Here is a 16,965-nt window from a genome sequence, read left to right as displayed (position 1 = left end):
TGGAGATTTTTCACCAGCCTCTACTGCCACGTCACCACCAGGTTGCCACAGAAATCATTAATGAGCAGGTGACGCGCTCTGCAGCAGCGCACGAGCCTCCTCTGCTCCGCTGTCTGCGCGCGCTCCGGTCGCGCTGGTGCACAGCAGTCAGGTGGTGAAATGTAGCTCAACTCAAAGCGGACAGGCTTCACTGAAGACCATGTTTTGACAGTGGTGGAGAAAATTATGTCGATGCACAACCCACGGAAGCAGACTAGATCAGATCCGCCGCAATGAGCGCCTCCTTTCCTAAATCTGATTCCACAACCTCCCTTCTGAAATCCTCTTCGGTGGCGAGGAGACCGACACACCTCCCTGGACAGACAGCAGATAGCCGAAGAGGTCAGCATCACCATCAGCATCACCACCGTCCCGCAGCAACCCAGAGCAGCAGCAGCAAAACGGAGGAGTCCTTCTGGTCAGCCGAGGGCGACGTGAGTGCCAGAAGACCCCTGTGCCACCCCGCTCTCAGTAGCCAGGACAGTAGTCACAATGCAGCCACGCGGGTCAAGTCCAAGTCACATGTCCCCCACAGCCAAGTCCCCCTTCTGTCGGATGCCAACGGGGACGCAGGCCAAGGAGAGAGGGAACGCTGCAGGACGTCCAAACCCGCACACCGTCACCACCGCAGGAAACACAACCGCGAGGACCACCCGCCGGCAGCAGGACCACCTGAACCTGAGCATCCCCGGCGTAATCACACGCACCCCCGCCCCGTCCCCAGGGTACCCTCTCTATCAGACAGCACCGACGACAGAGCCCCGCTTTGTGAACCGAGGGATAAGAGGGGCGGCTTGGCCAATGGCCGGGGTCAGGTCAGCAGTCCTTCCCCGTCCTCATGCTCTCTTGTCCCGCCATCCAGCAGGTCGTCACGCCGTTCGAGGAGGTCCAGTGCTGCTTCCTCCACATCTGATGTCAATTTACGGACCATTCTCAATTCACTCTTTGGCCAGGTAAGGTCATGGCATCAAGTGAAAACAAAAGTTTGGTCAATATATTCCCAGCTGCTCAGCAGGTTGATTCTGACTTGATATGCAGTGTGTAAAATGCACAAACAGGCCTATCTCAGAAAAATATAGGCTACTCTGAGTAGGATTTGGGACATCACTTCCATAACTTATCACAGTTTTGTTTTATATAGCTTAATGAGTCAGGCTGTTCTGAGGGCTGACAGATTAAAGGCTCGCTGAAGGAAAGATATTTTCCTGCAACCTGCTTCAAAATCTCTTTGAATGGATTTCTTATGATAGATTTGATTAGTTTTCATCTGTTGAAGTTTGGCTTTGTTTGTGTTGAGTACACATGGACATAAATTAGTTAATCCTGACATCCTGGCTGCAATTCATACACATTATGCTCTGCAAACAGTCCTGGACAGGCTACAGAAGAAAACCAGATTCTACGTATTTCTTATGTAATTTGTAAATACACTGCTGCCTCCTACAGATTTCCTCAATCAGGCTTCTGCTGCTTCTGATTGAAGTGGATGTGCTGAGGCAAATAAAATGTTCCAGTACCACAGAAGTGGAAATCTCTGATGTGCTAATGCCTCTTTGGTGAAAAAGACACATTTATACTTGTAGGCCACAGTCATGTTTCTGCATCATTCAGGAACATTGTGGCTGATTATGTTTTGTGTCTGAAGGCAATCACCCCGATGCCTCTGTGGCTGAGGGAGGCTGTACTCTGAGCATCAGATCTATTTATACAAAAGGAAGAAGTACAGCCTTGTGTGCCTGTCTTCTTATCAGTTCTGCCATTTTGTGTATTTTCCACATTATGAAAGCAAACAGCTTTATTTTTGCACAGAAGATCTCCACATTCCCCCAGTTTGCTTCTTGATAATTGTTGTTTACTGGGAGTATTCCACAGAAGTCGTTCTTTTGTTTCCTTGAATGGTGTTTCGATTTTTATCAGGAAATGATTTCCATATGCTGTCAAAAAGAACGGGGTCCTTGTGTAAGCATGGAAATTTCTTCCTTTGTGGCTTCAGGGAAAAACATCTTGTAGATTTCATAGTATGAAAGCCATCACTACAAATAACCAGTGAGTCAGCTTGGGAGCAGTTCAGTGAAAACATTAGCGTGACCTGAAAACGGTCTTTGATGAGACACCTACTGTTGATGGTGAAGGGTACAGTGGCAGACAGAAATGTAACACATGGTTTGAGTGCTACACGCAATACAGTTAGTGTGTACAATACATTCATCAAAGATGCTCCTTTGGCTGCAGCTTGTGGCCTGACAGGCTGTATGTGCTACAACAGATGCTCATCAGGTACAGTTAATAGCTTGAAACCTATCTTGAAGAAAACCATTTTTCTCATAAATCTTCTGTGCATGCAGACATAAGTAGTGGACGGCTTCTTTCTCTCTTATCATGTCTGTCTCTGTATGGTGCCATGTGGCTGGCGTGTTGTAGGTCAGAGTAACCTTGTAACTGCCTGCAGAGGGCAGAGGATGCTTTGTGAGAGATGAGGAGAAAAAAATCCAACTAAAAGCAGAAGATAAAAAAAAAAAAAAAACCACTCAAATTAAATCCCAAGGCTAGAAAATGGCAAACTGTTTTCTAGCATTGGAGATTGCAAGTGATGCAAAAAAAAAAAAAGAAAAGAAAAGAAAAATAGGTCATAACAGAGTGTTCTTTTAAACAGATGTTTGCAGCTCAGAAAGAATAAACCTCTTCGTGTGCAACCCTGGACATGTCAGGTGCACATTTTAAAATGAATGTATTTCCCTTGGAGAGCTAAATGCTTTTTCCATATTTCTCTTGTTTATTCTAATGTTTGGTGCTGGTGATTTTTTGCTGAAGTGTCAGTGCTGTTTACAGAATAATCAACAATTTGGCTGGTGTGACAGTTGCATGAAATATCTTTCAGACGTCTCTTTACCTTTAATAGGCATTATTCTTGGGTCACATCCCTCCCTCAGTTGCTTTCTCACTTTCCCCCTTGTGCATCCTCTCTCCATCTCACTTTCCTGCACTCTTTGGCGCGCTTAGTGTTGCTTAAGTTCATTTAGGCTAACCCAGGCTGTATGGTCAGGTCACTGTTTTCATTCTGGAGGTACAAATTAGCAACCCGGGCTTCATGGGTCTTGCTGAAAGCAGAGTTTACATTCCTTTCAAAACTGCAAACCTAACAGAGAGAAAGCCCTCATGGTCCTATTTAACGCCTTTTTTCTCCTTTGGAATGGGAAACTGCTTAAACTGGCCACTGAGAGCGGTAAGAACTTCCTCCATGCGCTGTACTCTTCATCAGATTGCTTTTGTGACACGTTTTATACTGAAACTAGACTTTTAAGTTGCATTCTCAGACGTTTCCTCTATTTAGCATTATTTCAGAACTGTTATTAGCTGCATTATTTTTTGTAACTAAATTTAAAATTTTTCCCTTTTTTCAAAATAAAGAAAAAGAAAATCAGTGGATCACTTTTTAACTATTTAGGATTAGATAGCCGCAATCTTTATTGTTATTTTTCTGTGACTACACCACAAACTGAGTTTAATTAAACTTGTGTTACAAGTGCTTCCAGATTTTCACAATCCTTTGCTATACAAGACTTATTTACCAACAAGAACTGAATGTCCCACAGAAGAAGACGTGTCTTGATGTCTCTGCTGCATAATGTCTTCTGCAGTGTCTTTTGTCTCTCGTGCCCTGCTGCTTTGCTTGCCTTTTCTCTTCCTCTGAGTATGTTTACTCTTCCTGCGACAGTGTATAGTTGTGAGGTGCCAGTCTGTACAAGTGGCAAGTAAACTGTTATGAACAATGAGTGGAAAGTTGGCATCATGTTGTTTAACAGATGTATTTAGGCTAACCTTCTGCCATGTTTTCATTTATGACATCATTACTCTTGCACACTCGTACAAAACGGACATGTAAAAATCGGCGCGGTAAAAATGTTTTTACCGCGCGAGTGTTTAAGAAGGGTTGTTTCACAAAATATGACTAGGTTGCGCTCACTTTCATTTTTAAGATTTTATGGATAAGGACAAAGTAAAAATTTATCTGATCCTTACCAACTCTTAGAATTACGGAAAATACAACCAGAGATAAACAACAGCAAATAATACAATATTATATTGTGTCATTACTTAACAAACAGCAACAAAGCCGGAGTGAAGAAGCAGTGTAAGGAAAAGTACACTCCATTATTATTACATATCTTGTTACACCACATTCAGCAGCAATATTATCTGTTTGACATTTCTCACATTGTTGTGGGAATATTTTTATTCACTGTTTTTGCTTCAGTTCAGTGACATTTGCAGGCATTGGTCTTCTTTTGTAGTTTTTTACTAGGCGTTTGACATTATTTTCATGTTTCATTAATCGATTTTTGCCAAGTTTTAGCTGATGGCTTCTTGTTTGATGTTCTTTTTCCACTGATATGCTTTGTTTTTGTTTTCATCAAATTTATTATGGCACATCGTGACCAAATTTCTCTATTTGGGTTTCATCTTTGCAGGAAACGTTCCTCCAGATGTTTTTTGGTTTAGCTGTAATGTTCTTTTAACAGAGAGGTTTCTTTTGACAATACTTTCAAACAAGTCTGTCTTCTTCAGACATTTTCTGACTGTATGTCATGAAACTTAATATTTAACATGCTAACTGAGGCATCTAGAGAGTAGTTTGCAGATGAGCTGTTTGTTTTCGGAGCGAACTTGCTGGGATGCCGTCTTCTGGGAAGATAGGCAACTGTCTTGTGAACAATCGGTCATGGAGTTGTTTAGAAATGAACCAATCACTCTTTCATTCATTTATAGTTTAACTGATAAGGGCACTTTGTAGCTTTGTATGTGCTGTAGTTCATCTGAGGTTGTATTTGACCAATTTCAAGACCTAGTAAGGAACCAATTTAAAGATATAGACATAGATACACATCACTATGAATTTGAAGACACCTTCTTTAACATAAAGCAAATTAGTGACTTTCTTATGTGAGCTTACAAATCCCTACTCTACTCATGTCTACTCTGCTCTGTGTCTGCATGCTTATGGAAAGATGCTCCAGGATGCTGAGAGGAGGCTCAGACTGGTGCTGTCATGTGAGGAGATTGGCCAGACAGACTATCTTGGGCTTTATCAGGACTCCATTGTTTCCATGACACAAAACTGCGTTTTCGTGAGCAACATATTGGGACAAACCTGTGTCTTCCTGAGTAAAGGCATGGCAAAGAGCAGGCAGGCTGTACGTAAGTCTGGACAAACGTGCTTTCATCTGCTATGTTCATATTAGCAAAGCTAGGATTTCTATTATTTCCAAACAAGCATGATAAATGCCGTCAGCTATAAAAGTAGGGAACACGTGTGTGTGTGTGGGGGGGGGGGGGGGGGGGGATTGTACTGGAAGTTCATATATAAGCGCAGAGTCAAATCAATGTGCTTTAAATTTGTTCTACCCTCAAAGTCAACGCGTGCCGATTTTTTTTTTTACACCTTGCAGGCGCCACATTACCCTTTGACGCCTTGCAGGTGTCGCACTAGATCAGCAGTTTTCACTTTTCATGTTGGAACAGGTTGAAGGTTGAGCTGATTCACCTTTACTTTGTATAGTTGTTGTTAAAATGTTACCTGTCTGGCAGTTGAACATAAAAAACTGGGTTTAATAAATAACTTTTTTATATGTTTTCAGTTCACAAACACCCACACACCAAAAGTGGCAAAACCACAAGTTTTGGAAATCACCTGCGATTTGAATAAGCCTGACGTTCAGTTTGTATAAGAGCGCTTAGACTCTTCCAGACTCCACATGCTCCCAAATGTATCGCTGAAACCTAAGATACAATGTAGATAAGTCTGGAAAGAGAGGTAAAACATGGCTGCACCCCTGTCCTAACTTTTATTTTCAATTTATAAAATCACACATGTAAAACAAATTAAAATAAGAATCATGCATTTATGATTTCAGGCTGAATTTTGTTAACTTTATGCAGGTTTGGTCTCCATCTTGTTTCCTCTTGTTGTGGAAAATGTAGTCAATTGACAGAAGGTTGTAACTTTGAAAGTGGCATCAATAACTTTAAAAGCACAAATAACCTTATATTTCTTTAAATGTCTTGACATTTGATGACTTAAAAGTAATCTGCACACTAAACAACTCATGCGGGTCGTTTTTTTACACTTCTGGGTTATTGATCATGATGGCGATTTGGATGTAGGGAGTAAACATTTTCTACTATGAAATGTCAGTGATGAAGGTTCATGGGCATAAAAATAGTTCATTTATAAAACCTTTATTTATCCAAGAAAATTACCCTTGAGACTTAAAGCTTATTTTAACAGAAGTGCTGATTGTGCTGTGTTAATTAGTGTTGGATTGCTAAATTCTTCTGGGCCCATGTGACTCTTGTTTTCTGTGTGGTTCTGTACGGTTGTTCTTCGGGCCTGACGTCAGCAGGTATGTTGTGTTTAGACATCTCACTACTCCTGCTGTTAACCCCTGAAGGCTCTGGGATATGTCTGCCTTTCTCTCTGCCCTTTAAAGGTTGCGTTCATTGTAAGCAAGCACTTAAAAAAAAAAAAAAAAGAAGAAGAAAACAGTTGGATTCTTCTGTGAACTGCAGAGTTACAATTACCGGTAGCCTACTGCTCTATAAGGATCAGCCTGTTTTTGTTGTCATGATGTGAGGCAGCTGTTCACATCTTTTCTTTTAGGCATCCTTTAGTTGAGATTAGCAACACGACGGAGGAGTGTCATGGAAAAGATCGCTGATCTAGATTTGGGCTTCACTCGGGTCACAGCGTTGTCAGTGGTATGTTTGCATGTAGCTCACAGGCAGACAAGGCTTGTTAGGATTTAATAATGCCTGCTTTTCATCTGTTGTGATTTGTTTTTAAATTGGGCATTAATAACATGTTTTACTTTAACAGGACAGAGAACTGCGGCCAGAAGAAATGGATGGTAAGATGTTTGTCCTGTCAGTCTTCATTAACATTGTGTTGAAATGCTTCATATAAAATCATTCACTTCTGACACTTAAAAGATACCGCTTTTTGCTTTTATAACAGAGCTGCGAGATGCTTTCAAAGAGTTTGACAAAGACAAGGATGGTTTCATCAGCTGTAAAGATCTTGGGAACTGTATGAGGACAATGGGATACATGCCCACTGAAATGGAGCTGATAGAGCTGAGTCAGCAAATAAACATGAACTGTAAGTACTTAGCTGTCTTATGTATTTATGATTTATTACGGAGATGTTTTGGTGTTTAATATTATGTGGTAAAATCTCTTCTCCTTAAGTGGGAGGTCATGTTGATTTTGAGGACTTTGTGGAGTTAATGGGCCCAAAACTCCTTGCTGAAACCGCAGATATGATTGGAATAAAGGAATTAAAAGATGCATTTAGGGAGGTAGGAGTGTCTATATTGAAATTTCAGTTACTGAATTTATTTGTTTATGTTAATGTATAATGTTTTTTGTCTCTAATGCTGCTGTCGTTCTCTTTGTTTTCAGTTTGACACTAATGGCGATGGTGCCATAAGCACATCTGAACTCCGAGATGCAATGAGGAAGCTGTTGGGCCAACAAGTAAGTGTTAAAAGAAAGAGAGAAAAAACGTCATGCTTCTAAACTTATTTCACCCTAAAAATCTATGTATGTTTGTTTTCAGATATGTCTACCAACCGGTATGCTTATCTATTTATTTACTCAAGAATTTCTTTTTCCAGGTTGGTTTGAAAGAAGTGGAAGACATCCTAAGGGATGTGGACTTGAATGGGGATGGACTCGTTGACTTTGAGGGTATAACAAATATCAAAACTGGATTATTTCAGCTGGGCTGTGAAGTTTTACATTGTTATTCATTTTTCTTTTTCTTTCTCGTTTCATTTCAGAGTTTGTACGAATGATGTCGCGCTAAGATCATGGAAATGATCGGTCCTGAATGTGAAGCTATGTCCTTCTTCACATAAGTCCACGTACTACCAAGGACATGCCAAGATATTCTGAGCCATCCAAATCTAAATACACTGGAAATAAAACGCCTCGAATGTTATGGAGCGAGGAGTCACCTCACACTTTCAATCAATAAGTGTTCTTCCAGAGAAGTCTTTAGTTAATCTGAGGCAGAATTTGCTGTAGCATAGCTGATGATTGTCTAATTCATGTTCTTTTGCACTTTAATTCTCACTAAATAACTTCATGTGTGGATAGATTGTTGGTATTGTCTCATCTTCTACATGGTACTGTTTTCAAAATGTCGCTTTTGATATACACCAACATCAGGAACATGTAGGAAAGACATAAAATATCAGCACTGTTGAATGTTTCTCTATATAATCACACGCTATGTGTTGTATTAGAAATTGTCTGTGGAAGTACCTGTGTGTTTCAATGGTGCTTCACCAAGGAATCCAAGTGGCAATATCACACCAGTAATGTACCTTCGTGACCATCTGTGATTTTTTTTTTTTTTTTTACTGTGCTAGTCCAGGCTGATGAAAAGCATCACTGTATGACATGCAACAAAAAAGATCTCTGATCTTAATGAGAAGCAGATCTTTGAAATGCCTTGCATTTTTGTTATTCACTCGTCCTAGATCAGGGGCAGTAGAAACAAGACCATATAAGATGTGCAACTCTCTTAAAGTTTAAATGGAGAAAGCCAAAGTGCTCACTGACACTGACAAGCAGTGGTTTGCAGCAATATTGACCATCTCTAGACTTTTAGTCTTTTAATGTTCACAGGTTTAAAATTCCCAAAACTTGGGAACAAGTAATAGCTGTTTTTAAAACTGTACTTAGCCCTGCATGAGGTTACACAGTAGGAATGACAAACGTAAACTGTATTGACTGTGGATCTGATTATGTTCATTCCTGTACTGTTTGTTGGTCACTGTCATGATTCTTGATGTGATAATGTCCCACACATCTGTGTTGTCCAAGGAATTTTTATGCATGCCAAAGAAAACAATTTATTGAATTTAGTATGCACATTTGCATTTTTGTCTAATAAAGTAAAAGAATAAAAAATCTGCCAGGTCAAAAATAGAAAAATAAAAGGTGTTGACATTTGAGAACCCTTTATTCTTGTGGTTGGTGTGGAAAATGTGTTTCGTCCAAAAGATTTTATCATGGCACTTATGCGGTCTCTCAATGTACTGAGTCTTCTAGGATATGTATTATTTATATGTGTCAACGGTAAGGCTGCAGGGTGGGTATACATTACCTGCAGCAATACTGCAGTAATCTAACAGCACTAGTCTCCAAATGAAAATGATTATAGAATATAACGATGGCAGCTGTGCTATATTCATTGTGAACCTCAGCTTGTTGAGTTCTGAATGAGAATTTAGTTTTATTACACTTGTTCATTTAAAAGAACATATTTGGCTGCTTTACTGTATCCATAAAATACTTTATAAAGATGACTTGGTTCCTTTTGGTAGATCTGACAAAGTAAAGTTTAAACCTTTTGCAGTAACTATCTAGTTAAATTAGTTTGGAAACATAATTCTAAAAGTGTAAAAAGAAGTTTGATCCAAATTTAAGTCAGAAATTGTAACAAACACATGAACATCCCCAAAATAACTGCAGTACAGTCTGCCTCATAGCCCTCTTCTGTAGAAACAGTATTGCACTGTATGTGGCAGGAAATAAGCAGCAACTTGTACACCACAAAATTCTCTACAATGACTTTGACTGTAAATTCATTTAATGGGGGTTTTTTTTTGTGTTTTTTTAGTATTATTTTTGTCCCTCTCATTTTCTGATATCAGCCTAACAAATTTCATTTAACAAAAGGAATCATTTTATCTTCAGTATGAGCTACTGGGCTTCATTTCAAGGACAGAGTATTTCAGCGTATGTTCACCAACGCAGTGTTACTGTTGCCATGGAAACGATCTTCATTCATTTGTTCCTTCGTCTTCTTCTTCTTCTTCTTCTTCTTCTTCTTGGTCAAATTGAAAGTGCACAGTATGCGCGTTGCGTTGGACTCTCCTGATTGGACACAAATCGGACCATACCATACTGGGGGAAAAAAAAGGGGGGCGTGACGTTTTCCTTAAGAACACGTGTAATAATAATACTGAACAATTTGAAATATGCTGCAGTCGCTTGAAATTAATCGTGAAAGAGTTGGAAACGACTGATTAACTTGTATCAGAATTCATCGTTGCATTGCCATTGCAATCAACTTTCATTTTCCAACTGCTGGCGTCTGTAAAAATTGATAGATGACAGCAGTAAACCACCTACAGCCGGAATGAGGGAACAAAACGATTACAACAGCAAATTAATAGTATAAATACTTTTTTTTTAAAAAACAAGTTTTCACAATAACTTAGCCACTTTGTAAGAGATCCAAAGCTTCAGACTGTAAATAAATGAATCGGTGGTTTGTTTTCTTCACAAATCTGAAGTCGTGCCTTATCATGTACAATTTAATATTTTAAAAAAAAACAAAAAAACATTTTTTAATTTATAACCATACAGAATGTGGTTATTTTATGATATAAAATGTGTGAAATAAGTCGGAAGTCTTTGACAGTACGATGTGATTCGACAGATTACCTGTCAGTCAGTGATCTCGGGAAAGGTTAGGTAGCGCTGTTCCGCCTCCGTCCACTGGCAGCTGTTGTAGCTAGCAGCAGCAGTGCAAATGTTCATCTGGATAAACACATTGAATGAAAGTCAGCGTGAAAAGCTGCAACTAGGAAAATTTGCACACAGTTTATATTAGGCTGTAGAAACCCGGTGAGACTGCGCCAACACACTGACAAAAGATAGGCTGAAGGAATTTGTGGAAGGTAAGAAACATTTGCATTCACGTTAGCTGGGCTTTCATTCACCAAGAATTTCTGGTTAGACAGGTAGGTTAGCTGGATTATTAACCTTTTTATTTGCTAGTTATGACTATTTTTAATAGTTGCTTTCTGAGCTGGATATCATGGTGACGTGTCATAAAATTGTTCACGTTAAGTTGGTGTACTTGTTAGTGATTCCTCTTGACATTTTCCGCATCTGTGTGGAAATGGTACCCGGTTAGCTTCCTGGCTAACTTACGGGTCTCATGTTTCATGCCTCTAAGACACGCTGGCTGGCTAACCTTGTGTGCTTAATGTCACATGCGGAAGGGTTACTTGGACACAAAAAATTATCTTAAACATAACCCGAGCAATTCCCGACCCTGACTTTTTCTGTATGTAGGCTGTACGGCGAGAGGAGGCGATGCAGCGGGTCACGGCGCAGCTGGTCGCCGGGCTGGTCGCAGCGGTGCTGCTGCTGCTGCTGTCCAGGCAGTGTTGGGCGGACGGCGGGGGCCCAAGCCTTTCGGAGCGGGTTATCTGGGCTGTAAACTCTGGAGGTGAAACACATGTAGACGTACATGGTATTCACTTCAAAAAGGACCCATTGGAAGGGAAAGTTGGCAAAGGTGAGTGTAACGTTGTTAGGGGTTACTCTATGAGCTCGTGCAGAGAGGAAGATGTTGCCAGCACGAACCTCTGCATGCTGCTGTGGTTTCCGCAAGTAAGTACTAACTAATGAGGAGTCAGCATAGAGAGCTGCAGTCCCGCCCCTTTCAGCATGCAAAGCAAGCAGGTGATATGATCAAATACACCGCAGAGGGTAATTCCTGACTCCATCCATGAGGCAGACGTACAATTAATGCAGTGTTTCTCAGTTCCAGTCCTCAGGCCACCTCCCCTGCCCTGCCTGTTTTAGACATGATCCTCCTCCAAAGCACCTGAGTCAGATTTTTGAACTTCCCCAGTAAGTTCTTTGTAGCCTGTTCAGGAGCCATTTATTTTATTCAGGTGTGTTAAAGTATGAATGAATGAATTAAACTTTATTATCCCACCAGGGTAGATTTGTCATTGGCATGTAGTGCAGATTCAGCTGCAGACACCATACATTAACACATTAGTATGGGTGGGAAAATCAAATCGAAAATTGGGATTTTTTTTTTTTTTTTTTTGTTTCACAATTTTAAAATTGATTTTTTTTTTTTTTTTCCAATTAGATAAAATTAATCCATTTAAAAATTTTTGTCATTTTTATTGTTTTTATTGATCTTTTTACTTGTCTTCTTGGGCATTGTAGCAGCAGAATGATGGTCTGGCTACTGTGTTGTTTTGTCCTACCTGAAATCAAGAAAAATTGCTAGAAAAAAAAAGTTTTATATATATTTTTTTTTTATCTACAAAATTCAGCAACACTGAACAATTTTGAGAATCGCAATTTAAATCGAATCGGCACCCAAAAAGTCGGAATCGAATCAAATTGGGAGAAAAGCAAATCGTCACAGCCAATAGTATACACAAGATGAGGCATAACAATGATACAGTAAAATCGATATATATATAACTAAGGAAAAATTGGTACAGACTTGTGCAAGTAAAGTGCATCATGCGTGTGTGTGTGTGTGTGTGTGTGTGTGTGTGTGTGTGTGTGTGTGTGTGTGTGTGTGTGTGTGTGTGAGATTATGGAAGAGGAGCGAAGGGATGAAAGAGAGTGAGCGTAGATGGACAAGAGATCCCCAGCTGAAGGCCTACCCCCTGCCCTATAAATTGGGAGCAACCAAGGGGGAGGTCTACATTCCCCTGAACTTTACATTAGGGAGGTTGGATGTCTAGGGTAGTGAATCCACAGCTGAGTCCCCCCCCTACCCCGGTCGGAAAGTGGAGGAAGGCTGGACTGTGCTGATTTATTTGTTAAGCAGGGAAATCGAGGTCAGGACAAAAGAGAGCTTAAAACGGTTGTACTTGCATTTGCTTGCTCTATAGCGCCGCCCTGAAGGCAGCCGGTTGTACTTCGAGGACGTGAGAAGGGTCAGGTGAGATTTTTGAGACTTGCCTTACCACAACTTCCTCATACAAAAGCTGATTTCTCCAAAGTAGGGTTGCCTATAAAACATGCAGGGCAGGGGAGCCTGAAGACCGGAATTGAGAAACACTGAGTTAATGCAAGATGAAGGCACCACAGTTGACCGCTTGCTGTTTTAGTAAGAAGACTAGAATCTGTCAAATTCGGAAAAGGGCATTGTTTGTGAAATGTGGTGTTCTCGTTCAATTTTTTTTTCCAGTGTTGTTGTTATTGAAGAGGTTTATGAGCATTGTGCACATTGAGACTTGTTGTTCTCCTTTGTAGCATCAGATTATGGGGTGCGTCTGCCAATACTGCGCTCCAGTCCAGAGGACCAGATTCTGTATCAGACAGAACGTTACAATGAAGACACTTTTGGATATGATGTTCCTATTCGTGAGGAAGGAGACTATATACTAGTCTTGAAGTTTGCTGAGGTTTACTTTGCACAGTCACAGCAAAAGGTATTAATTCATCAGTCATTTTAAAGTCTGTTGTGTTTTTTTTTTTTGGTTGGGTTTTTTTAACAATTCATAAGCTGCAAAACTTTGGATTCATGAAAATTAGTTATTTCTCACTACTTATTTTGGAATATGTTTCTGTAGGTGTTTGATGTCCGTCTAAATGGCCACGTTGTGGTAAAAGACTTGGATATCTTTGATCGAGTGGGTCACAGTACTGCTCACGATGAGATTGTGGCCTTTTCTATTAGACGAGGAAAGCTGAGTGTGCAAGGAGAGGTGTCCACTTTCAACGGCAAACTCACTGTAGAGTTTGTAAAGGTGAGTTGACATTTTTTTCTGTAGGTCAACATTAGTAAGAAGGGGATTATTTTGCAGGACAAACAGCAAAAAAAAAAAAGTAAGATTTCATTAAAAGTTGTGATTTTTACTGCTGTGAACCCACTGCCAGAGAGACAGCTGGTTTGTTACAGAGTGAAAATCTGTGAGTTCAGACCGGCCTTCATTTGGAAATATATTCATCCTGAAACTGATAGACGCAAAACAACACTTGTCATGTGTCTAGCAAATGTTCAGAAGAGGAAGTTATTTTGCATTGTATAGTACTGATAATAGGAAAGAAATCTCAATACAAAAAACATTAACTGATGCACAAGCATACCCAGACTTAAGTAGGTTAAGGTTAAGGCAGGTTGTGGGTAAAAACATGATAGGGAAGTTATTATAGTTCAAAAAACGGGAACAATCGACCACTATCTGTTGTGGAAAATTCCCTATTTTACAGCTTTTTGAAGAACTTTGAGCCATTTCAGCTTATAATTACAGTCTAGGGAGTACACAAGACACTATTGTGCCCAAATTAAGTAACAGAACATTTAAAAAATGGTAAATCCAGATTAATTTTGCAACATTTTACCATCCAACATATTTTAGTATATTCTATTGTGTCCTTATCTGAAATTTGAACAACTTTTATTAAATAAAATTGCAGTGATTACATTAACGGACAGCTACACACACATGCAGCAGGAGGATTTTGGCTTATAATCATGTGGTCAGAAGACTCCAAACTTTTTCCCACCATAGTTTTCTCCAGGATAAAAAAAAAAAACTGCACCAGATTGCTCTATTTGATTTTTTTTTTTTTTTTTTGTCAAAATCTGCACCAGATGAACAAGAGAAAATAGCTTGAAATCATTTGAGATGACGCTGAAACAGCTGTTCTCTTACTCTGTCGTGATATTTTCAGCGGCTCCCATCTGACACCATTTTGTTAAATAAAACAACACCTGTTTGTTAGGTTGATGTCAGTTTTATTGCAAACCTGCAGTCTAATTAATATGAGCCTGTAAACTTTTCAGGGAAGCTTTGATGACTGTGGCCATGGTGTTGAGTGAATTAAAAGAACCTATTTTTATTAAGCTGATAAAACCCACGTTGTTATGCCAGTGCAGCTTAATCTTCACTAGTGTGGTGTTGGTTTTTTCTAACATGGATAAAAGTGTGATTTTAAGCTGCTTCGATCTGCTGCTGTTATGTTTTACACAACTGTGACATATCTGAAACACTGAGATGAGCGGTTAATGCAATATGACATGTTGATGTGTGACTACATGAGAAGTTTAGTTATGCATGGTACTAATCAACAGTTTGGACACATCCATTCATTCATTTTGAATGAGTAGATGTGTCCAAGCCTTGGACTAGTATTTTATGTTACTGGATTACTGTCCAGTCTAGCAAACATCATGCAGCCCTGTTGGTTCTTTTCACATAAATATCTGAATGAACCCATGAGGAACATAAATGTTAAAATAACCTCTGTTTAGCTGTAAATTTATTCATTTTAACATACTAAAAAACCTAATATAGTTCTGATTTAATGGATCACACACACAGATCAGTGAAGTAAAGTGACTGTGTACCACCTCGGTTGCTACAGTTTTATTGTCCTCATTCATTCCTGCCCAGAATTTGTCCGAACACAGCTAAGAAGAAAAAGTAGGAGTGTGCTGGCAGAGGACTGCTGTCATATTGACATAAAGTAAAACATGTTTGGCAGTTTCCTCAGACTGGCTTTAAATTAGATTTGCCTTGTCAGCTTTTATTTGGCACTAACTTCCTTACTCGGGCCACATTTGCTATATCGTAGACTAGATTCTGTTTTTAAATTGAAGAGCTACTGACTATTGTTAATCCACCTTAAACAGGTGCATCTCTTTTGGAAAATAAAATTATTTCTAAGCTGTTCTAAGTAAAATGACTACCTTAATCTTTCTAGGTTTGTAGAGCATGTGGTTGTAGGCTAAATTTGTAAAATGGCTGAATTTAAAACCTTTCTGCTCAGACTTCTTTATCCTTTCTATGAGTAGATCTTTGGTCACCTATTTGTCCATCCTAAATGACAAAAATGGGACACATTGTCTTATTCTGGATACTACCATTAGTTATTCTCTTATAAGTGGTGTATTTACATTTCCCAATAGCCATGTAGGAGGGTACATAACATTAATAAGATGCATGTAAACGTGTACTGACTGCTTTATTGGGGTTTTTTGAAAGCAAACATGATTACAGCTAATTGTGAGAAACCGGTTTTGTCATCACTTTTGTGTACATCAAATGTGTTTTGCTAATAAAGGCTCAGATAGAGTCCTGCTTACATTAAGCACCACACACTGATGTTTTCATATTGTCCTTTTCAGGGTTATTATGACAACCCCAAGATCTGCGCTCTCTACGTTATGAAGGGGACTTTAGAAGGTGAGTCTTAGCAGATAGGAAACACACCCCTTCAATTATTTATAGCTATTATTCCATCCATAGTGCACTTTTTAATAAACTGTGTATAAGTGTCTTTATTTTTTTTGTTCTTGTATTTTGTGTGTTTTGTTGCTTTAACTTGCCTCAACCACTTTCATATGTTTTTTTTTCTAACAGATGTACCAAAACTTCAGCCTCACCCCGGCTTGGAGAAGCATGAAGAAGAAGAAGAGGAGGAGGAAGAAAGCGAAGGAGGTGAAGAAGGTGGGAAGAAAAAGATCTCGCCCGGTTCCAAGTACAGGGTCCAGTCAGGTCCCCGAACACCAAACCCCTACGCAGCAGACAACAGCAGCCTTATGTTTCCCATCCTTGTTGCATTTGGGGTGTTCATCCCAACACTGTTCTGCCTCTGCCGGCTGTGAGCCAAAACTCACTGTGGGGGAGACATCGGGAGTCTTAAGATGGACGTGGTACTTTGAAGAAAGAGGGGAAAAAAGGGTGGGGGTTGGGGAGAGGGGTGGGGAGAGGAGGTGAAGGTGGCAACAGTAGCACAGGGAAAAGCATACACACAGGAGATAGCCGAAGGCTTGGGGGGAAAAAAAGAGGACAACGGAGGACAAAAAGACACGCTAACTGTTCGGGAAGCCAGTGCCAGAAGAAGCAACCGCTGCTGTTGACAGAAAAGGAGATGTTGGAAGTGTATGCTGTGCGATTCTTTGAATGTGTTTCACATCCACCTCTGCTAACCCCATTTGAACAATGTTAGTCATTTCTACTCGGTGGCTGGGCAGGGTTTACAGGTGCCAGTCTTCATGGGTTGAAGCCACATTTCCACAGCTAAGAGATGCTCAGGAGTGATTGTTCTGGGCCCTTTTTATAAACTAAAGGCATT

The 16,965-nt window shown here is 39.9% G+C and overlaps 2 protein-coding genes across 3 annotated transcripts; both read left to right on the top strand.

Moving 5' to 3' along the window:
* Positions 1–272: 272 nt before the first annotated feature.
* On the top strand, positions 273–7,903 carry cabp1a (calcium binding protein 1a; the record flags this gene model as incomplete). 2 transcript variants are annotated; one of them, XM_079251094.1, is made up of 8 exons in its annotated part: positions 3,128–3,262; positions 5,046–5,231; positions 6,914–6,944; positions 7,052–7,195; positions 7,285–7,394; positions 7,498–7,572; positions 7,713–7,785; positions 7,878–7,903. In XM_079251094.1, the coding sequence occupies 8 exons, from the start codon at positions 3,128–3,130 to the stop codon at positions 7,901–7,903; spliced, it is 780 nt and encodes a 259-aa protein (XP_079107220.1). The 2 variants fall into 2 exon arrangements, with proteins under 2 accessions (XP_079107219.1, XP_079107220.1); XM_079251093.1 differs by lacking the exons at positions 3,128–3,262; positions 5,046–5,231 and adding an exon at positions 273–992.
* A 2,729-nt stretch (positions 7,904–10,632) lies between these two features.
* mlec (malectin) lies at positions 10,633–16,557 on the top strand. The gene is made up of 6 exons (XM_079250651.1): positions 10,633–10,793; positions 11,194–11,419; positions 13,135–13,313; positions 13,455–13,631; positions 16,016–16,073; positions 16,251–16,557. Exons 2-6 carry the CDS (start codon positions 11,215–11,217, stop codon positions 16,493–16,495), a joined length of 864 nt encoding a protein of 287 aa, XP_079106777.1. The 5' UTR covers positions 10,633–10,793; positions 11,194–11,214; the 3' UTR covers positions 16,496–16,557.
* Positions 16,558–16,965: the final 408 nt, after the last annotated feature.

This window comes from Telmatherina bonti, assembly GCF_933228915.1.
Source record: "Telmatherina bonti genome assembly, chromosome: 13".
NCBI lineage: Eukaryota > Metazoa > Chordata > Actinopteri > Atheriniformes > Telmatherinidae > Telmatherina > Telmatherina bonti.
The sequence above is the reverse complement of the archived record's forward strand: the minus strand, read 5'-3'. Positions and strand labels throughout refer to the sequence as shown.

Coding starts and splice junctions, on each gene's coding strand:
- mlec (XM_079250651.1), top strand. CDS start 11,215: ATGCAGCGGGTCACGGCGCAGCTGGTCGCCGGGCTGGTCGCAGCGGTG. Junction 11,420..13,134: donor GGAAGGGAAAGTTGGCAAAG/GTGAGTGTAACG, acceptor TCTCCTTTGTAG/CATCAGATTATGGGGTGCGT. Junction 13,314..13,454: donor TTGCACAGTCACAGCAAAAG/GTATTAATTCAT, acceptor ATGTTTCTGTAG/GTGTTTGATGTCCGTCTAAA.